We start from the raw sequence: 23780 nt of genomic DNA, 5'->3' as shown, positions 1-23780 counted from the left end.
AGAAAATGGCTGGTGGAGAGATTTATGGGTCTGTCTCACTTGGGACTTCATCAAAGATAATTCTTTGAAATTACCATATACACTCATCCCTCCATATTTGCGACTTCGATATTTGCGGATTTGATTATTCACGAATTTGATTAATATGTTCTCTCTAGGAATGTCTAGGCATTTGTAGTTCCTTCAGTGCAGTTCTATGATCAGTTCTGTTGGATGTTGATCACAGAGTTGCACTGGGGCATTTAGAGATTCCTAGAGAGGTGTCCTCTCATGTAAAAACATGGTATTTTTGTTATTTGCGGTTTTTCCATATTCGTGGGGGTCTTATGACCCTAACCCTAGTGAATATGGAGGGACATGTTTATACTGTACTTAACTATAAGTTGACCTCATGTATAAGTTGAGGGCAGGTTTTGGGACCAAAATTATGGATTTTGATATGACCCATGTATAAGTCGAGGGTAAAATTAAAGGGCATCTAACAAAGAATGTAAAGGATGAAGCAAAGGAAAACAATGTCAAAGAGCGTACAAAATTCCAGCAGGCATAACTGTTTGTGCTCATACTAAAGGCTGAATAGTGAGAAAATAGAGGAGGTTCAATGATTGTAGGTGACACTCTTGCCTTTCACCAGGCTGGTTCCTTTTTTAAAATGAGAGTTAAAGTACAGTATCTACATTGACCCATGGATAAGTCAACTTATGGCGGGATACAGACGGGCAAAAAGGGGTGTATTCATGACGTCATGAAGGTATAGCCTTTAGACGGCCCTTACCTGAATGCCGCCATGAACACGCCCCCCGCACGCCCCAAGCGGGAAGAGGCAGCATTAAAAAGGTGCTGCTTTTCTCCGCTTCTTTTCCGTTTGATGCGCAGCTGCGCAGCTCTGTCTGTAAGCTGCTGCACCGGTACGTCAGAATTGCTACGCCGCTAATTTAAGTTGCCCATTTAAAAGCTCCGAGTCTGCTGCGTCGCATAATGAGTCGGGGTCCTGGAACATGCGCAGTTTGCAGTCAGGCTTTAATTGCAGCGTCAGCTGCCATGCAGGTGTGGAAGCTGCAGCACAGCTGCAGCGCATTTTAAGACTCGTAACCCTAACCCTAACCCTAACCCTAACCCTAACCCTAGAGCAACATGTACGCATGCGCTGCTTGGAAAGTTTGGACTTTAAAGTGAGCCCCTACACACATTCCTGTGCCATTTTCACCTAACAATAAAAACCCCTAAAACTGTAAATATTTACATATGTACAAGGGAGGTGATGGGGGATGGCAGGGGGACAGCGGTTGCAGCGGCGACAGCTGTGGCTGCGCATTGCAGATTCAGCAGGAGCGCGGGGACCAAAGGAGAGGAGGCATCCATGATGCTGGTGACACTGGCAAAGTGCAAGCGGACAAGGATGCCAACACCAGCTGATCACCAGCTGGCAGGAGACCACCATTGTTCTTGGGCAGAGCGGGGGGAAAAGTTTTAAAGGGGCTTGGGCACTTTAAATGTGCACATAGGCTTTCTGCCGCCGCTGCTTAGCGCTGCAGCTGCGCAGCTGCGCATCCGCCAGCCGGCAAAGGAAAAAAAAAGCCCCGTTTTTGGCCGCCCGTGAGGAAGCTGCCTCTCTCTTTGCAGCGTCCTCCGAGGCGGCGGTTTGGAAACTCCGGGTCTGAAACGGCCCCAGGTGAGGCGTCTTCACTGCCCCCCATGTGGAAGCCCCATCTCCTGAGCCACGCCCCCGGGGTGGGCGGTCTGGAGGCTCCGTATTCAGCAGAATACACCTCCAAGACGTCTTCCCCTGCCCGTTTGTATCCCGCCTATGTTTCTTGGATCAATTTTTGACCTACATTTCTAGACTTATACATGGGTACATACAGTAAACACTAAGGCTGATGTGCATTTAGCTTTGCATACAATAATAATTATGTTTCTATTGGCAAACTTTTGGCCAAAGTTGTTAAGCCTGATTAGTGACCATGGATGGCCACAGCTTCATATCCTCAATATGAAACATCATAATGTTGGGAAAAACACACAGTACCCAAAATCAAACAGAAGCAAATCTCTCTGAAATATCAGTGGCAGTATCATTGCCTGCAGAAACAAGAAAAAATAAATCCTGAAGATATTGGTTGAAATCCTGTTGGCGCCTTATGCATGTATAAGTCCCCGTACTGAAGAAGGTGGACATTTTTGTCCAAGGCAGAATGCTTGCTTTTAATTCTAGGTTGTGGAAGCAGAATTGTTCATGCAGCATCACTGTGCATGCAGATGTGCCTTGTGTATGCAGGCTGTTGGAAGCCATGCATTTTGTGTGCATGGATTTACATTTACTGGTACCTTTGGTTGTGTATTTGATTGCACATTTGGTGTCTTGGTTCAGTTGTACAATGTTGCCATTGAACACAATGGTTGCATAGGAGAATTAACACACAACTTCACATGTTGAGATTAACAATTTATATATGCTAGCCAGTCCTAATGTGTAACACTGCATGTGGGAATTTACACTAACCATTAACCAGCCCTGATGCCAGATCTCAGCCAATTTCATTACTGTTCATTATAGTGAGTGATCTGATTCTGTGGGTTTCTCTAGAGCAGTGAACCAAATAAGCCATGCCTTATAGATGTCTCTCAGATGAATTATTGTTTAACTAAACAGTCAGTTGAGCTTAATTCTTTATGTTGGTAGAATCAAAAGATTCTACTAGCCATGCCATCAGTACTGATTATTTGTTGACCATATTCTCTCAGCTCATCTTATTTTTCTACAATAATGGTTTGAATTAGTTCTGCAAAATGTGGCATCATAAATGAAGGGGGTTCGTAAATAATTTTTTTCTGTGCAACTGGAAACGGCAAAATATTACAAAATTTAAGGATCTACATTTTAAATAGAATCACCAGTGTATGTAGCTTTGGCCAGCATTTTAAAATACTCATCAGGCTGTTTTCTGTAACAATATTCGAGGACTTTACTTCTTCCAAGATGAAAGCTTGTCCAGCGCATAATTTCTGTCAGGTATCATTTGAGTTCTCTCTTTTGCATCACTAATTTTCCACATTGTACTTCACCTGACAGATTGAAAGCTCATTAAATGTGTTTCTGGATATATGAAAGTATATATAACAAACATCCCCCAAGAGGGCAAATTTATATCTGATGCATTGTTTTTACTGCTTTGGTGCTCTGTGATCATTTGGACCACCAACCTGGAACAGCTCCTTGGAGACTCTTTAAATAGGAAATTATAGATCACACACAGACAAGAGAAAGAGAATGGAATAAATGCTATTTTAAGAGAGAGGGGTGGGTTAATAGCATAGAGAAGACCAAAGGATCCATCTATGGCCACCTTGCCAAGAGAGGGATTTCTTAACTGGTTCATGTGCACAGCTATTTCAGAATCCTGCCCTTGAAGGGAATTTGTTGTATCAGCATCTGAATCCTACATGAGATAGGTGTGCTCAGCCCATCCTAAAGCTTGATATGACTTTTGGGTTAGAATAGGGTTGCCAAGTCTGGTTTTAATTATCAAACATATGCACAGATGGTTTTTTATTTGATTTACCTCCTCTTTTTTAAAAAACAGCAACAGACACAATATTAAGGCTGTGAGCCACTTTAAATGTGCTTTAGTCCTTGGGGCTGGACCTTAAGCAAATGATGGGCACCCTTCTCTCTTCCATGGAGTGCTCAGTGAGGGAGAAGGTTAAGACACCATTAAATCAAGGAACTGGTATACATGAATAAGATGGTTAGGGGTTCATGAGGTTTTACTTCTGATATTTAATACTAGGTCTGATCATCTGCAGCAAAACATTTTTTCTCAAATAATTCTTTTGTCTCTTGTAAGAAGTCTGCAGCTCAGTGACTCATGCATCTCAATGGGATGGAAACGTTAAAGGAAGTCACTTGGGAATAAGCCTTGCTGAATTAGCTGTTAACATATTCCCAAACAGCCATATGGGATTGAAATGCTAATCATTGTTTTTTCACAGAAGCATTGAATCTTACCATTCGAAGGGACAACAAGGGCCATCTAATCCACTTGCCATGCTGAAATACACAACTAAAGCTCTTCTGAAAATGCCCACCCATCCTATGTTTAAAGGTCTCTGAAGATGGAGAATCTATCACCCTCTGAGGCAATCTATTCCATTGTCAAACAACTCTTACAGTAAAACAGTTCTTCCTAATGTTTAGGTGGAATTGCTTGTAATTTGATTCCATTGTTTCTAGTCTCTGGAGCAGCAGAAAACAAGCTGGCTCCATCTTTTACATGGCATCCTTCAGATATTTAAATATAGTTATCATGTCACTTCTCAGTCCCCTCTTCTCCAGGCTAAACATACCCAGTTCTCTAAGACATTCCTCATAAAGTTTAGTTTCCAGAACTTTGATAATCCTGGGTGCCCTTCTCAGCACATGTTTTAGCTTGTTGATATGCTTCCTGAACTGTGGTGCCCAGAACTGGACCCATTATTTCAGGTGAGGTCTGTCTGCACAAAGCAGAATAGAGTGGCATTTATAGTTCCCTTGATTGGGGCACTATGTTCCTATTGCTGCTGCCTAAAACTGCATTGGCTTTTTTGGTTGCTGCATTGCACTGTTGACTCAAATTTAGTTTGTGGTTTACTAAGACCATTAGATCATTGTTATATGTATTACTTTCAAGCCAGGTGTCACCCATACTATATTTGGGCATTTCATTTTTCCTGCCTAGATAGAGTACCTTACATTTATCCCTGTTGATTTTTTTTTTGGTTTTGGCCCAGTTCTCCAATCTGTCAAGGTCATTTGGAATTCTGCTCCTGTTTTCTGGGTTATTAGGTACCTTTCATAGGTACCAATTTCATAGCGTGTCTTAGGCAATGAATACTCAGAAGTGGTTTGGCTTGTTCCTTCCTCTGAAATAAAGCCTATAACTCCTGATATTTGTTGTCCATCTCCCATCAAAGTTGTAACCAGGACTGATCCAGCTTAGTTTCCAAGATCAGACAAGATCTGGTACTTTTACTGCATGCTTTATTCTATTTTTACCAGTTGAAGCACTGATTTCTTTTTGGATGAAGAAGGTATTAAACAGTTTAGCCTTCTGTCTGTACCCTATTTTGCCATTTTGTCTACGCAGCGGTCCTACTATTTTTTCGTTCTTCCTCTTCCTTCAAACATAGTTAAAACTCTTTTTATTATTTTTAATCTCTCTAGAGAGCCTGGTGTCATTTTGAACTTTAGATTTTCTGACTCTCCTCTTACCAATACTGGCTATTCATTTGTACTCCTCCTTTGTGGTTTCCCCCTTCTGTTTCTTATACATCTCCTTAATTCTTTTTATCTGGTTTAGCATCAGTCCAAAACTTCATGTGGACCTGGAGACTGTAGCAGATATCTTCATTTTTGTTTATACCATAGTATAGTATAGTATGGTACAGAGTGACCGCAAGGATTTCAGATTTGAATTGATGCGTATCCACACCAAATGAGAGGGTATTAATCTTTCCCTACTACCATTTTCCTGATCCAAATTTTTGATAAATAAAGAGTGAACTGAAGAGACCCTGATATGTGAATAGATGTCTAAATGCAGGCTTTGTGAGAGCCATTTCACCTCAAATGCCCCTTGACAGAAACGTGGAACATCTAACATATTCTGTCAGTTTCACAATTCCAGCCTTATCTATACCATGGGCAGTTATATTAGCTAATAAAAAAATTCCTTTAATGAGATTTCCCTGCCAACAGTAAACCTCAAAACTGGCAGTTGACTTGAGTGTCTTTTTCAACTTGGGAACAATAGTTACGCTTTGACTATACTTGTTTATTCAATTTCTTCACACGAAAGCCCACTGCCAATACTCAAGCCTTTTGTTCTACTTATGTCTCAGCTCAGGAACATGTATGATTTCCTTCCCGTTGTTGATCTAGTCTGCTTTAAGATTTAAGACAAAGAGAGCAGTAGCATAACGCTCCTTTCTTCCTGCCAGCACTCAGAGTGTGGTTAAGATGGCCAAAGTTGTTAATGAGGAAGAGCACACAATCTAGGAAAGACTGCAGTAGTTTGCGTTGTCTGAGGCTACAGGGAAGGGCAAGATTTGTTTCTTCCTCTACTATCTCCCTTGTTGGGTTAACTCCATCCAAACTAGTTTTGCACTTTGAACTCTGTTTGCAGCTAATGAGGTATGCTGAGGACGAAGGAAGAAAGTGGGAAGAAGACAGAAACTGGCACATTTTAAAAGCTCCTGAAAAAGTGGGATGATAGATTAACCAGGACTGTCCATGCCAAATTGGAAGGTAGATTGATCTTGGGAAAAAGATTACTTTTTGTGACTACAACTCCCAGCTGGCACAATCAGTAGTGATGATGGCTGAGAGATTCTTTATTGAGAAAAATGTCCTCATTTCCTGATGCCCTTATGCAACTGATAGGTCATTTTGGTAAAATCCGACATGGTTCTTCTTATGTTCTTGTGAAATTGAGTGAATGAGGCAAATTGGTGGTTTGATAAAAAAATTCATCTGGACCTACTGTCAGACAACCGAGAACAAGTAGAAGGGAAAGCCCCACCTGCTGCCAGAATGTTATCCCAAACAGAGATGCTGGGAGCTTCCTTCTCCGATTTGTTCAAAGTACTTTGGATTAGTATCCTAATGAAAAGCCTGCTAGATGGACCCATGTTAGGGCTGCAAGCTTTCTGGGGTAATTTAGGTTATCCAAAGCTAGCATGGTCAATGACCATGGGTTATGGAATTTGCAACATCTGGAAGGCCACAAATTTCCAGCCTTTGGTCTACAAAACAGATCAGGAAGCATCCCTATTATTGTTCCATTTCTACCAGTAAAAATGAAAAATAATTTATCAAACAGCTAACTCAACCAAATGCTATCTTAAATCTAAATATTCATTTAGGCTGCAATCTTTATTAGCATGCTTCTTGGGATATAAAAACCAATGTATTGAAACCAATGTAACTTAAACGTGAGGAAATAAGTTTAGAGTCACCTCTCTGTTTCCCCCTGAATTATTTTGATGGAGCTGACACTACTGTATAGTTAATTATTGACAATTATTGACAGTGTTTTAAATAATCCTGTTTTTGATAAGACCCATGTGACCATACAGAATTCAGACATTTTCTTATGGCAATTTATCACAAGTTTTCATTCTTTCCCCTGGGAGTCCAGAAGTAAAATACAGTAAATGTAGAGAGAGAGTAATTAACCTTCTCCCCCTACAAGTATCCTTAAAAATGTCATGTTTTTAGCACGTCTGGACATGAACTGCACTTGCATCCTCTGTGCTATCTAAGTTATGTTTGCTTTTTAAGCAAGGTCACTAGTCAGCTGACCAAGCCTTTAGTAGTTGGAAAATCCAGGCTTTGCTTCTGGTATAACTTGTCTTTTCAGGAGTCTTCTTGGAGCTTCCCAGAAAGAAAAGCCTTGCCTTGTTTTTTTTCTTCCTTTTGATTTGGCTGCAGGGAGGATCTGAAGGTAACCTGGTAAAAAGTGTCTCTTAACTGTAGGTTTTCACTCCAGTAATGAAATGCTAAATTAAATTACTGCAGTGCAGTCGGAAGTGATAGGCAGTAGCAGAAAGCCATTGCAATTGCCCTTAATAAGATTGCATTAACATGTCATCTATCTGGAAGGAAATTAGCTTTTTTTAATGCTTCTAATCCAAAACTCATTCCTTACAGTTCTCTGCAGGCATTGATCTTAGTGATCCTATGTGTGGCTACTCAGAAGTAACAATGCAATCTCATGGTTGGGTACTCAGAAGTAAATTCTTTTTCGTTTAATGAGTGATATTCCCAAGTAAATGGGCATAGGACTGCAACCATATTAGTCACTGAAGTGAGTTTACTTGAAAGTAAGTGCCAGTCTTAATTCTGCATAAATGCACACAGGAATGTTCTGTAGGTTACCATGGTGTTAACATTAATGATAAGAGTGATAGTAATAGTATTATAGTCAATAAAAATATAAAGAAAGCTATAAGGATTATATTACTGTATATAGAGTTTTGTTTTAAATAGTGTCATTGCAAAGTCATTGCAAGCAAGGAATGAAGGGAAATAAAATATCTTTGGCTAAGTCCCTGTTTAATGGAAATACATTTGTTGTACTTTTATTATTGTACAGTATTCATTTTCTGTGAATGTTCTTATTTTATTGAAAACTTTTATCCTTTAAAAGCAAAGATGTTCTTTGTGCTCAGGTGATGTTTATACAGAGATTACAGTACAGTTTCATGGTAATCTTCCACTGAGATACCTACTATTTGGCAACTGTGCACGTAAGCTTTTTTATGCTCTTGGATATTTATGGATTCTAATAGCCCTGTTGAAAAAATGGCTGCTATGCAAGAGAGAGAAGCTTTGGTAAATCTTCTGAGTAATCATTGACTGTGATACAGGCTTATTCAAATGTTCTGGAAAAGCCAAAGCAAATATAAGGCCGGATCCAGTTTGCAATTGGGCTGTCAGAGGCAGAGTTGCCTCTTTGCCATGTCAGACCTTCCAGCTTCCCAAACATTTGGGTGATCCTGCTGACTTAGGTGTGCTGTGGTCTTGGGGGAAGAACTGGGGGGAAAACCCTTTTTTGGACCATAGCTCCCACTGCCCATGTTGACTGGGAAATTCTGGGAACTGCAGTTCAAAAGTCCCATGGCCACTACTCCTGCACCTAGTCTGCATTGCATGGTTCAACCCTGGGAGAGCTGCCCCCATGGGAGAGGATCCACTGGTTTCTCCAGAGAAAGAGAATCCAGCGTTACAGCTAGTCTGGATCATGGGGCCAAACACCTGGGCCCTACAGGGCAGAGGGCTACCAATGATCACTCACAGAGTGGTGGGTGATGGAAGAACAACAGCAACAATCCTGGCTTCATCTCCTTGGCATGCCAAGCAGCCACTGGATCTGATCTTGATTGTCCCAGTATCCTTTCTGATTTTGAAATACATTTTATGGTCAGGAATCAATAAGATATGCATTCTGTGGTTACAGATGCTCATTTTAGTAATTTTGCTTTTAAAAACTTGTTCTTTTCTAGGAAAAAACGTGTGCTTATTTCCCAGAAACATTACAGATAGCAGCTTTAACAAGCCTGTATAGTGTGCAATAGTAACTATTTTGCCTTTTTCTATATGAGTTTAGGCAAAGTACGTATGCACGTAATTCCTGTTTGTTGGTCTTAGCTGCACACGGTCTCTTTTGGCATCAGTTAGTCTGTAGTTATTTTAAGTTAATTCATCCCCCATTTTGGAGTTGCTGTTCTCTCTCGCTTTGAAGAGCACATGCTATAGAACTTCTCACTTGAATTTTTTTTAATGAAACCTTTATTATTTTTAAGTCAACTTGCTTCACTAGTTTTGCCAAAGAAAACCAAAGGTGCATTACACTGTACATTGCCATTGCTAATATGATATTGTTATCTTGAAATTAGTTGCCCAGAACATGTTTGTTGGAAAACACCCATTCAAAAACTTATGCCCTACTCTTCTAGTATTTACACACCACTTAGGACAGCTTAGAGCAGTTAACATTGACAATAAACACAAGGGAGTGTAATAAAATATAAAATGTAGAATAGGTTAATTATGCGAATGATTTGTTAATAACATTTATAAACAGATGTCCTCTTGAGCATGAATGTCATGCCCAGACAATGAAAGACAGTCAAAGGGTCCATCTACATTGTAGGAATAATGCAGTTTGACACCACTTTAACTGCCAAGGCTCCATCCTACATAATCCTGGGATTTGTAGCTTGGTGAGTCACCAGCACTCTTTGGCAGGAAAGGCTAAAGACCTTGTAAAACTACAAATTCTAGGACTCCATAGGAAGGAGCTACAGCACTTAAAGTGCTGTCAAACTGCATCATTTCTACAGTATAAATGCATCCAAAGCCTGCTATATTCTTTTGATAGGCCCTGTGTGAGAAGTGGTGGTGTGGCCCTGGTTGCTGCTCACCTTCTGCTTGTATATACTAATTACTCTGCTTGTGGGATGAACTAGTATCTCTAACATCCCCAATAGTAAATGTGTTTAACTACAAGGAGCAGAAGCCAGCCCCATTTTATTTCTGTTGCCATTATGGTCCTTCCATAAGTAGAGCCTTTCCACTCATGCAAAGCAGATCCTGGATCCAGTCCATAGGATAGTGTACTATTCAACAAAATATGTTTCCTTTATGGAGTAATTACAAGTTTTGCTTAGGGCTAGACATATAGCAGAGAATTGTGTAAAGGAAAGTATAATGTATATACTTGACTATAAGTCAATCTCAAGTATAACCTGAGGATAAGTTTGGAAGCCAAAACTGTGGATTTTAATATGACCTGCATTGAGGGTAAAACTCAATGGGACATGTAACTAAAGATGTAAAGGAAGAAGCAATAATAACAAAGAACTTACAAAATTATGACAACTGTAACTGTGTGTGTTACATCAAAGACCTGCTGCCACCACTATTTTTCCACCCAGGTGTTCAAAAAGGGCAGAAGCAATGGAGAGAGTAGATGGAAGGGTGATACTTCTTTTAGATGTTCCTGGGACAGACTAAGCCAGGGGTAGGCAACCTTTTTGAGCCGGGGGCCGGGTTGGTGTCCCCCAGACAACCGGGGGAGAGGGCTGAAGCCAAAAAATAAATAATTAAATAATTAAATAATATAGGACAACATTTTCAAATGTAGGACACATTTTTTAAAAATGGAGGACATGCAAAAAAATTTGATGATTTTTAAAAAATGTTAAAATAAATGCATGTTTCTTAGGCATGATCAAAATGGAGGACATTTGGGCATTATTCCTAGACAGATGGCAGAAATGTACTTCCCTTTCTTGCCACCCCCCCTCCCCCCATTCCAAACAGCACATTTCAGCATTGAACATGGCTTTACTTAACATGGCAATCTCTTGCATATTTCAGAGGCTTATTGCATAACCAAACTCTTTGGGTTTCACACTGAACATGGGTTCACATGGCTATGCATATTGAACATGTCAAGGTGGTCTCACAAGAAGTGATTTGCCCTCGGGTTCAAATGTACTTCTCAGAAGTGTATACTTGGTCAAGGGACTGTGGTTTTTCTTCACTGCGCATGAGTTTGTAAAAATCACAGCAACTTACATTGGCCGTGCCTCTGAAGCTGGCTCATATCAATATCACCATCACCATCCTCCTCCTCCTCTTCCTCCGACTTCCTCCCTCCTCCTCCTGCTCCTTCCTCCCTCCTCCTCCTCCACCTCCCCGTGCGCCTGCGTGAGAGGCCCAAGGCCCCACGGGGCCTTTGGCGGCGGCAATTGGCAGCAGGACCGAGCAGGGGCTGGTCCCAACGGCTCGGTGGGCCTCATGCAGCCCGCAGGCCGTAGGTTGCCGACCCCTGGACTACACTCTCACCTTTTGCTCCTCTACTCAGAGGATGGTTCCTTTTTAAAATAAGCATTAAACTAGGTTGACAAAAGGTTTTTTGGGTCAGACTTTTAACTAAAATTTCTAGATGTATACATGAGCATATATTGTGATTGGCATGCTTAACCATAGCTCATGCATGTCACTTGTGGCCAGATGGATTGACTCTTTTGCTGTCACACCATACATTCCAGGATTGGGTAAAACCTATAAAATTATTTCAAGACTGAATTCTCAAACTCCAGGATGAAGATCTCTTGAGGCCTGGATCAGATTAGTATGCAATTAATATATATAAAACAGGGGTAGTTTCAGGAGGTGGCAACTAGCCATCTCAGTTTTTCCTATTAAGATTATTTGCTGCTTATGGGAGATACTCATAGAACCCCATATTCTTCCATTGTAGACTTTTTTTAAAAAAATTGCTTCACATTTTTTGAAAACATCTTGAATACGAAAGCATCAGCTTGGCCTTCATCTAACATTCTAGCGATCTACATGGAGATTTGTTTATTTATTTATTTTGAGTATTTGTCATGTATCTTCTGTTGCTATTTTCTAAACTTGAAAGGAGATGTCCAAGGTGCTGAAACCCATTCCCAAAATAGGTCCAGCACCTTGCTTAATTCTTGTAAAGTTCAGATTAAACCATGGAACAGATTAATTGTCTTACTAACAAGCAAGCCTTTAATCGTGACCAATATTTTCAATATCTGCAATCTTCTAAACACCGGCATACTGTTTAAGATGGGTCCTGTTTTAAACTTGATGATTCATTCCACTTGTGACTAAAGCTGATATCTATTGCTAAACATTTCATGCTTCGGTTCGTTTTAAGAAATCTTCTTGTTGTTGCACATTTGCTGGACATTATACTGTCTTGCAACAACTGTAACTTTGCAAAGGATAACTTCAAACAGTTTAGCAATGTAATGGTACCCTACACTACTTTCATAGTTATGGTGGCAGGAGTATCTACACTAATAGTGGAGGAAGCATATTTAATACTGTAGTTCAAGTGCTGGTTTGTGCTATGTTTTCTTCTCCATTCTATTTAGGTGACAGCAAAATGGGTGGGAAGAGAGTGCATTTTAAGCCACACACCAGCAGTTTATAGTATTCAGGTGTGTTTGAAGTTTTTAAATTGCTGGAAAGTAACTGCTCTAGTTCCTTTGGAGGAATGGAAAGGCAACGAGTTATTTCTTATAAAAGTGAGTGTATAATGGCATCTCAATTTGCAGGGGTGCAATGTCCCAGAACAATAACTGTAATTAATTACTTTTTGTTTTGAATCTGTTGTTTGAAACAGGTCTTCTCAAGCCACCTGCAGGAAACCAGCAATTATCCGCCCCCACCCCCCCAAAAAAAAACATGCCAGGAACAAATATCACATTTGTGCCCATTGGCTACTGTTGTTTCTTTTCTTCATGGAATCTCACCAGGGTCCAGCAACCAACAGCTCAGGAATGAGCATGGGTCTAAAACGTTATTGTTATCAGAAGGATCGTAATAAGTTATTTTGTCCAAAATTCCTCCTATAGGTACAGAATGCAAGTCACAGAGAATTTCAGAGACAGTGCTTGTGATCCCGTTCAACACTGATCTCATGAGTATTCCTTCCTTCCTTCCTTCCTTCCTTCCTTCCTTCCTTCCTTTGCTCTATATGACATTTTATTCTGAGGCCAAGATCCTGTTGGACACAGGTTGAGCATAAAGCTCTACCATCATGTCCCCACTACAAATCTGGGAGGGTGAAAGTTGCTCCCCTTCCTCTGATGGCACAGCAGCCTGAAGGCACTCAGACCCCAGCCAACCAGCAGCTGCTTGCCTTGAAGGTATTGGGTCTGGTGCTCAAGCACTCTATGGTTGCGACTGTACATTTGGGAAAAAAGTTTTCCAAAGGAGATACTGGATATCTCATTGCACAATAACAGCAGCAAGAATTAATTAGTCTTGTATAACTCATATTTATGCTGGCATAAGTTAGCAAAAGGGTTGTGGCATGAATTTCTTGCAATACTGTACATTTTTCCTTAGCCATGAAAAATGATCTCACAGAGATATATATCCTCAGAGCAGGAGCTGTTACAGTTAGAAGAGAAAACATTGATTTAAAACTTGCCAAGAAGTGCTTACTGGCTAAGGGTTTGAAGAAGAATAATTTAATTCCATGCAGAGAGAAATTGTCTAATAGCCGTGGTGTTAAAAAGCAGATATTTCTGGTGAAGTATGTAACTTGTACAGAAAAGACAAAATAGAGAAGCATTAGCCTAGGATCTTGAAATAGTCCCAATTTTGTACTGTTTAACTTTTATTTTGCTTATTTTTTTAAAGGTGAACTACGTTTCTGCAGGTGATGTTTCATTGATGGCTTGATATCTGGACTGGAAACAATTCTATAGGATGGAAACTACAGATGGTATGATCTAGAGACATTTTTCACTGTTAACCAAAATTTCTTTTGTAGTATTTACATTTAAGTTACATTTCTACTTAGATGGGATGTCCTCACTAAATGGTGGAGAAGGACTATTGCATGGTTCAAGTAGTGGCTCATGCTATGCCTTGTCTTACCACTTCATTTTTGTTGTGGATGTTGAGACTACAATGATTTTGAAATAATGCAGCTTAACACCATTTTAACGGGCAGTTAAAATGGTATCAAACTATATTATTTCTACAGTGTAGATGCACCCTAAATGGGTGGGTAGGGGTTGGAATAATAATGTAGATAATTTCCTTTAAACACAACTTTAACAAGTGCAGTTAATTTGTGGCTTAGGGGAGAACCGTTAGCAGTATTCCTACTTTACCACTGGTCCTGGGAGACCAGACATATTTCAGTGATGGAATATATGCTTGGCAGGCATTTCTCTCTAAGAAGAGTGCAGATAACAGGGCTGGGAAATCTCTCTGCTGAAGAGAGCAGATGCCAGACAGAGTAGGCAGAACTCAGTGCTATGGATTTGTAGTGCCAATTCTGAACTAGAAATGATGACACCCACAATGTTGAATACCCAAGAGAACTTTTCTCCCATTATGTTTAGTTGCAAGAAAGGGTGTTTCTGTTTGTGGAATGGTAGGGACAAAGGGTCAAAGTCCCCTCACCATTACCATGGTCCTGACCTCATTCATGCCCCTTCCTCACACTGGTTAATTGTTTTTGTTTAAAAGCAACCACTTAAGGTCAAATGTCTTGAATGCCGTTACATCTAGTTTGGTCTTGATATAGTTTGTTGTTGTTTTGTGCCTTCAAGTTGCTTCTGACTTCCTGCAATCCTAAAGCAATGCTATCGTGGTGTTTTCTTGGCAAGATTTGTTCAGAGGAGACTTGCCAATACCTTCCCCTGAGGCTGAGAGCATATGACTTGCCCAAGGTCACCCAGTGGATTTCGTAGCCAAGCCAGAAACCAAAACCTGATCTCCAGAGTTGAAGTTCAACACTCAAATCATGCTGGCTCTCCCTTGATATAATAATAGATGGTTGCTTTATATATTTGGAATCCTTTTTTTTTTTTTTTACTTTTTAAGCTTACAGCTTGGATGCATATATTCAAATCCAAAAAAATAAAGTGGACCATGTAGATGCACCCTAAATGATGCATCTGTTTACCAAGAATGGAACATTAGGGTCTGTAATGTTTTTTTCCACTTTTTGGTGGGCCTAATAAAGAGATCACCAATTAATATGTTGACTTTTGATTTTGTTTAATGGTCAGTACAGCTGCTTTCTTCTTTTTTCCACCAGGCATCCATATTGTCCTGATAATCCTCCTTGACTTGTAGTTTAGTGCTTTTGTACAAAACCTAACAGGAATGCCCCATCTCATTTGTCCACTAGTGCTTTTATTGTATTTAATTTTTAAAAAGAACAAGCCTCTCTCTCTCTCTCTCTCTGTGTGTGTGTGTGAGAGAGAGAGAGAGAGAGAGAGAGAGATCCAATGAAAGCACTTTGTTGAACCTTTTTTGCTGCATGGATTTTTCTGTATGCTAGAAAGCCAATGCTGAAGAATATATTAGGAACCCTGAGCATCATTATAAAAATTTAGTATGTATGCAAATCTTACACCTTTTAAAGCCAAATTCTGATGCAGCCTTCCAGAAAAAAAAAAACCCTGTTATTTACATAATTATCAATTAGAATGATGATAGAGCAAATATTTCACAACTCACAGTGGTACAATGATAGGATTCAGTCCCAGAAAACAAGATTATACATTTTCATATGCCTCTTCGGGACTAATTTTCTACAAGCTGACTCTACAGAGTGACAAATTCCCAACCATGCTCACCCCCCCCTTCTTTCTGCTTTGCGCATGGAGGTTAACTGAACAGTGATTTAGTGAAACTGCCTTGCAGATGTACCTGGAGCTGCAGCCAGCATTTCAGTAAAAAATTATGCACACAGAAGTAGGCTAATTTTTCAGCAGTAGCTCTCTGCTATTATAGCTTTGGGTGGGCAGGTAGGACAAGCCGGTAGCAACACCTCAGTGCAGTGTATTCAGCCCTCCTAGTTATTTCTTTTATATTATCCCTTTCCACTGAGGAGTGAAGAGTTACAAAATGACATCTTGATGTGACAACATACACTTTCTTTGCCTCAATCTTCTCACAAAAAGAGAAGGGTGCTCAACATGAGGAAAATGGAGCAGAGGACACAATAGGGGAAATGCGGCACAGAATAGGTAAAGAGGTAGTACAGGAATACCTGGTTAATCTAAATGAATGTAATTCTTTGGGACCAGATGAATTACATCCAAGGGTATTAAAAGAACTGGCAAATGTCATCTCAGAGCCATTGGCAATAATCTTTGAGTAGATGAAAAGAACGCTAGGTAGATGAAAGGAACGCTGTGGAAACTGCATATCTTGATTTTAGTAAGGCCTTCGACAAGACCCCCCCCCATGACATTCTTGCAAACAAGATAGCAAAATGTGGATTAGACAATGCAACTGTGAAATGGATTTATAATTGGTTGACTAGCTGAACCCAAAGGGTGCTCAGCAATGGCTCCTCTTCATCCTGGAGAGAAGTGACCAGTGAGGTGCCACAGGGTTCTGCCCTGGGCCCAGTGCTATTCAACATCTTTAGCAATCACTTGGATGAAATAATAGGGGGCATGCTCATCAAATTTGCTGATGACACCAAATTAGGAGGAATAGCTAATACAGTGGACCCTTGTTATATACTGGGGTTTGGTTCCAAGATCCCGTGTATAACAAATTCCATGTATCCTCAAGTCCCATTAAATATAATGACATAGCAAAATGGTGTCCCTTATAAAAAAAATGGAAAATCAAGATTTGATATTTGAAATTTATACTTTTTTTGAACATTTTCAAACCGTGTATGCTTGAAGCCGTGTATAAAAAAATCCGTGTATAAGAAGGGCTGACTGTACTCTAGAGGACAGGATCAAAATTCAAAATTACCTTAATAGATTAGAAAGCTGGGCCAAAACAAAACTATGATTCTATTATTCTAATTATCCTATGCATAGTCAATTCCCAGAGAGAAGCGGGCATCAAGAAATATGCAAATGGCTATGAAAACACTCTGTTCCTCTCTTCCCAGCCTGTCCTTAGTATGTCCTTATGGGAACATGCATAAACTAAAGAGTTGGGGCTACTCAAGTAACTTGACCATTGGAGCTCCAAGAAGGAGAGTGATGGGTGAACATACATATGGAAGGTACTGGCCTTTGATTCAGGCTGGGTAATGGTCAGCACAAAGCTGGACCACTAGGCAGAATGAAAGCAATCACCTCGGGTGGAAAATGTTGGAGGGCAACAATATGGATAGGTTGACTGGTCTTTCTGAGTTTCCTGGTCATTCTCCTCTGTGGGAGACAGAGCTATGTGTGCCAAATGGCCTACTCCCCTTAGACGTAGTAGGGGATACTGCCCTATTGCCAGTATTTAAGCAAAAATCTGGTCAGCTTTGGTATATGGAATTTGGAAACAAAATGTCTTGGGATTACCCTGTGCCAGTCCTTACAGAAGGCCAGCCACAAATGGAAGAAGAAAGAAGGAGGGTTTTATTGAGACTGTTAATCCACTTCCAATAGTTGTCATATGCCAGGAATGTATATTTCCCTAAGCACTTCACTTATTGAATATTTTTTAAATGAAGAATTGGATCTATAAATTTTATCTTGGGCCTGAACAGTTGCATGCATATTGCGTTTTTCTACATAAAAATCTAGTGGCCAAAGATTGCTCTTGGGGACACCTGAGAAGTCTAGACATGGATGACAGAGGATTTCTTAAGAATTTTTTAAAATTGTAGATTGTAATTCTGTCTATTTATCCCCTTCCCCCATTTTTTTTCCTTTCAGGAGATGATTGTACATCAAAGACGGAGGATAAAGATCCACCCCCTAGCCCTTACTCTGTTGAAACACCTTATGGCTTCCATTTAGATCTTGACTTTCTCAAATATGTAGATGACATTGAAAAAGGACATACCATCAAAAGGATTCCAATTCACAGGAAGACAAAGTACCCCAAATTCAGCACACTGCCTCGGAACTTCAGCCTTCCTGAAAATGGATCCAGGGCCTACTCATCATCCCAAAATAAGAGCTTCCTCAAACAGAGAAAGGCTTCTTTGGGTGCAGGTGAAAGCACCTTCCCAGTTACACCTACTGACTCATCGCCTTATTCAGGCATCCCAAATGAGCCAAGCTACAGAAGAAAAGCACTCTTAATAGAGACTATCAGACAAGACCCTGTGAAGCTTGAAGAGGAGACTGGCAACTGTAGAGGGCGGCCTCAGCTTTTGAGGGCATCCAGTATGCCTGCCACACTTCCACCCAGCCAAAATTCAGAAGAAGAAACCCTGTTAACATTTCTTCCATCTTCTGATGCAAAAAGCTCAGAAATCAATATTAGTCCTGCAAAGGAATCATTGGAATTTGAGAGCTTCAAAGAAACTTCATTAACAGCTTCTGAAGGACCATGGACTGTGAAACAGAAAATTAGTAAGATGGTCCTGGATAATGAAAGAGAGAAAGCTCAGCTTATGCTAGATCAGAAACAAGCAGCAAAGGCAAGAATGCACCCTAGTGCTTCATGGGAAGGCCAGCTATTTGTATCTCAGGAATTACTTGTGGTTACTGAAAGTGGAGAAGAGGAATGTGATGCAGCAGAGATGAATACCTGTCTGCCACCAGTCCAGAGTGGATCAGTCTCTTCCATGGCCTTAGAGTACAGCCTTGAAAACCAGATCCATGAAGAAATAGAACTCAGCATATGTGAAACTGTTCCAGAAATATTAGAGGAGGATGAAGTTACCCATGCTGACACGAGACAAATTGAAGAAAATTTAAATCTTGAGCCTTTACCTTCTGAAGAACCTAGCAAGATAATAGCCTTAAGGCAGCATATTGCCATTTTGGAGGAACAGCTGAATAACAAAACTGAAGAACTTGAGCAGATCCGAGTAGTTTTGAAGCAGCAAGATAAAGAGATCAAAGCAAAAGAGAAGAGCATTGAAATGTTGGCAAGCTCCAAAGCAGAGTTGGAAGAGAAGCTCTGTGGGGAGAGTACCAAAGAAATACAATCATCTACCCAGGCCAAAGATGTCCTTCAATACCACGATGCTGCTGTTAATACTGAGCTTGTACAGGAAAAGCTAGCTAAGGAGGCCTATGACAAAGGGATCAATGTGAGCATCACTGTGCCTATGGAATCTGTAGGGTGTGATGTCTGTGAGGTTGACAATAAGAATTCGCAAGTCAAGGAAATAGATAGAAACCTGTTCCATGTATCCCATAAGATGTCAAGCATTCCTGTCTGTGTTCAGGAGAAAGACAGTCCATCTTTTCAGAAACAGATAGAAACAGAACAGGGTAATGATTATTCCACTCTTGAACTAAGCTACAGGGAGCTGAAAATTGATGAACACGCTGATAATTATAACAGTCAGAAAGAAACATACATTGATGCCAGTAGTCAAGAAAATTCCTCAAGTGTTGGGACCACTAACTCAAAGGCAGAAAGAAATCAATGTATTTTTCAAGATTTTAAGCAAGAGGAAAGCCACCAAGAACCAAAGGATTCACCTGCAGACCCCTCTGTGGGCCAGTATGTAAAAAAAATCCAGGACCTTTTACAAGAGCAGTGGATGTGTCTAGAAAATGGGTATCCAGAACTAGCCAGTGCAATTAAACACCCTGCCTCAAAGCTCAGCTCCATCCAGAATCAACTTGTGAATTCTTTGAATTTACTGCTTTCGGCCTACTCAACACCAACGCCAAGAGACAAGGAGAATTCCAACACACAGTATCAACAGTTGGGTAAATAGTATTGGCAAAGCCAGCTTCCTTTCCCTTACACTCTGATGTTGTTCTGGAGTAACACCAGAATGAAGTAATCATGTTTGCTGCTTCAAAATAAAAATGTTATTTTAAAGGGAAACAAATATTCTTGTGACATTTCCATGTTATTGAAAAAGTGATACCAAGTCTAATATGTCAGTAAACACAAACATTTGCAGAGTGAAATGCTGTGTTATGTCACATAATGACTCTGCATCAAATAACACTTAAATGTCTGAGATGGTATTAATACAATCAGCTCTCCATGTCCACGGATTCTTTATCCACAGATTCAACTATTCGTGGCTTGAAAATATTCAAAAAACATATAAATTCCAAAAAGGAAAACTTAATTTTGCTATTTGTATAAGGAATACCATTTCATTATGCCATTGCATATGATAGAACTTGAGCATCCACAGATTTTGGTATCCACGGAGTATATTGGAATTAAATCCGAGTGGATACCAAAAGCTCACTGTATTATTCCATTCACTTTGCTCTATGGCAACAATGGAATAAAAATTGAAATGTATGTCATTCTGTCTCAGTTGGCTGATATTAATGACATCAATTGTTTCTCCTAAGCCCCCTCTCTTGGAGGACAGCGCTAACTGTGCCATTTTGCCTACCTTGTGCCCCCCTAAGCTAGGTCTCTTTCACATTTATAGTGATACATTCCAGTATAACTGCCGTTGCAACATTCTGTGGAATCCTGGAATTTGTAGTTTATGGAGAAGAATTTAGAATTCTCAGCCAAAGAGTTCTAGTACCCTACCAAGATACCATAGGATCAAGCCACAGCATTTAAAGTGGAATCATAGTGATGTAATTGTCTAGGAGCCCTGGTGGCGCAGTGGTTAAATGCCTGTACTGCAGCCACTCACTCAAAACCATATGGTTGCGAGTTCAGTACCAGCAAAAGGGCTCAAGTTCAAACTCTGCCTGAGAATTCTAAATACCCCTCCTTAAAACTGCAAATCCCAGAATGCAACAGGAGGCAGCTAGAGCAGTCAAAGTGGAATAGTAGTACTTTAAGAGTATAGTGTGATAAACATCTAAGACTGTGTTTCAGTTGTGAATTTAGGTATTATGCCACTCAGATGTTCTTTTCCCTCAGGCTTCTAACATCAGGAACATACACTCCATATTGCACAAAATAAGTGCTTGAAAAAGTTAATTTTTGGACTACATCGACCAAAAACCCTTAATCTGGAAGTTGTAATAATTCCTCCCCTGACAAGCTCTGACCAAAACAGGTACTGGTTAGTTATGATAAGCTATCTGACATTGTAGTGTCTTAGTGCTGCCACTCCAAAAAAGATAGGGGGAAAAGTACCTGACTAAGACAAATAATGACATGATACCACATCTTGTGTATGTTAGGGTCAGTTAATATTTTTCTGCACTGCAACACCTATATTTAGGGCATGGGACTGAATATGACCATTTTTAGCCTCCACATTGTTGAGATAACAGAATAGGTAGTGTCTGTTTCCCTCTTCTTTAGACTGAGAAATATCCTATAGTCAAGGTTTCTGACACTACCTGGGTCTAAATTGATCATTTATTTCCCCCTTTCTATGGACTTTATCACACAGGGGGATTACGGCGAATAAATCACCATGGAAATGTCATGAATTATTTAAAAAGCGCAATCAGGGTTCACATGCCTGTGCGCAACTCCCGTCAGTGAAACATCACAGATGTGTTCCTGCTCGCTTCTTCCATGAGCGAAGCGTCCTTGGAGCTGCCCTTTGGTAATAACGGTATCTTCCATTAAGTGCTCCATGATGCTTTGGTCATGGAAGAAGCGAGTGGGGACATGTCCATGATGATTCACTGACAGGAGAAGCATCTGGGCATGTGAACCCTGATTGTACTTTTTAAACGCTTTATGATGTTTGTATGGCAATTTATTCACGGTAAGCCCCCTGTGTGATAAAGTTCTATGTTTTTCTCTGCTTTTGAAGATTTCCCAACACTCTGTAATAGTTCATATTGAGGTATACATATCCTCCTGAGTTGAACAGTACTGATAAATGGGCTCTTGTAGCATCTTTGAGACTGCATGAAAAAAGTTGTAGCATAAGCTTTTGTAGACTTGGTCTACTTCTTCTTGCAGCTGGATTTTGCAATTTGCAACTGTACAATGGAGTCATGATGATTGTAAGAGGCAGTGAAAGGCTATAACTGGTCCCCAAACTGTGCTCTTTAAGGGATTTCAGCTCCCAGAATCCTCAGCCATGTTGGCCAATAGTCTGGGAGTCTGGGAGCTGAAGTTCAAAATCCCTTAAAGAGCACTGTTTGGGGACCACTGGGCTATAATAATGTTAGATTTCTAATACTAAAACAAAATGGTTCACAAACATCAGATTTATAATTTTGAATTAGAATCAAATTTCAAATTTGAGTGGCAGATCCCAAGACAGGATTTTTTGTTGTTGTTAATCGTTTTAAAATCAGATTCAGTACTCTTTGGCCAACAAGACCAAGAACTGAGAATACAGTAAAGAAATTATGATGATAAATATTTAGGTGAGTTTGCTCAGTGTTTGTATATGCTTTCACTAATTATATTTGTTTAAGGATCAATAGGAAAAAATAGTGTAATCACAGTCAAAGTCAAATAAGAGATCTTCCTGGCACATGAGTATTGTAGCAAATGACTTGCATCTTGCTAGTAGACATGAGCTGTGGTGGACTTTGCCATGGTTTGAGTTAGATTTCACACTAGTTTATTCTCCTGCTGAACCAGGGCTAGCCTAAGAAATTATGCCACTAATGTTGAAAGAAAGCTGGCATTTCCCTCCATTCCACATACAGATCTGATCAAACTGGCAGTACAGTCTTTCTTCAACATTGACTGAAGGTCTACATCTTTCACCACACCTGTCCTTACAGCTGTCTACTCACTACTCTGCTCAGTGCCTGCTCCTTGTTACCTCCAAGAAATTCTGCAGTGCAATGGTATTTCCAGAGTATGTCATATGAGAATGCAGGTGCTAACTGGAGTTTACGGCTTCGGCTAGCTGTCTTTTGCCCTGCTTACTCACTTGGGGACTTTCTCAGTTTTCTGGGAAAAGGTATTTATGGACCTGTCCATACTACACAATCATAGTACCATACAGTCAGCCTCTATATCCATGGATCCAATCGTCCATGGCCTGAAAATAATAATAAAATATATATATAAATTCCAGAAGCAAACCTTGATTTTGCTATTTTATATTAGGGACACAATTTCACTATGCCGTTGTATTTACTGGGACTTGAGTATCCACAGATTTTGGTATACACGGGTGGGTCTTGGAGCCAAAACCCAGCTGATACCAAGTGCCCACTGTATTCTCTTTTGTCTTCCATGACAACATCCTATATGAAATTCTGGGATTTGCAGTTGAGGAAGCGGCATCCGGAATTCTCAGCCAGAGAGCTATCCTGCTTCAGCAAACTACAAATCCCAGGATACTGTAGGATGTAACCATAGCAGTTAAAGTGGAATCTTAGTGCTATAACTGTGCAGTATGAAAGAGAGCGCGATGATAACCCAGACCTGGAAACATTGCTATTGTTATTTCAGGAGGATAGGAATGGTCAAGGAAAAACTCCTACAACCCTTCCAACATTTGTCATCCTAGAGATATTTGGTTCTGTTCCTAACCTATTACAACAGTATAATTGCTGAAGAAAAAAATTATTAAATATGTCAAGAGCAAAACGTACCTGCCCTAGAGATTGCATGAATCTCATTATATGGGTCAGCATGACAAAGCTGTATAGGCTGAGTATCCTTATCTGTAATGCCTGGGAACAGAGGTTTTCTGTATTTCAGATTTTTTTATATATATTTTGGAATGCCTGTACTTGCATATATGTACATAATAACATGCGACCCAAGTCTAAATACTAAATTCGTTTATATTTCATATATGTCTTATACACTAGCATGAAGGCAATTTTAGACAATATTTTAAATAATTTTGTGCATGAAACAAAATTTCTGTACACTGAACCATCAAGAAGCAAAGGTGTTACTATCTCAGCCACCC

The 23780-nt window shown here is 40.1% G+C and overlaps 1 protein-coding gene across 1 annotated transcript in view; it reads left to right on the top strand.

Annotated features, from left to right (window-relative positions):
• Nucleotides 1-12338: 12338 nt before the first annotated feature.
• KANK4 (KN motif and ankyrin repeat domains 4) overlaps nucleotides 12339-23780 on the top strand; it is a 37613-nt gene continuing 26171 nt past the window's right edge. Inside the window, exons 1-3 of the mRNA XM_089515303.1 lie at nucleotides 12339-13242; nucleotides 13742-13826; nucleotides 17746-19707. Coding sequence (XP_089371429.1) covers nucleotides 13811-13826; nucleotides 17746-19707 — 1978 coding nt within the window. The 5' untranslated portion in view covers nucleotides 12339-13242; nucleotides 13742-13810. The remainder of the gene's footprint in view (nucleotides 13243-13741; nucleotides 13827-17745; nucleotides 19708-23780) is intronic.

Source organism: Sceloporus occidentalis, unplaced genomic scaffold (genome assembly GCF_023333645.1).
Source record: "Sceloporus occidentalis isolate IW3139 unplaced genomic scaffold, rSceOcc1.0.p SCAF_3, whole genome shotgun sequence".
Taxonomy (NCBI): domain Eukaryota; kingdom Metazoa; phylum Chordata; class Lepidosauria; order Squamata; family Phrynosomatidae; genus Sceloporus; species Sceloporus occidentalis.
Note: the sequence above shows the minus strand (reverse complement) of the source record. Positions and strands in the feature narration are given on the sequence as shown.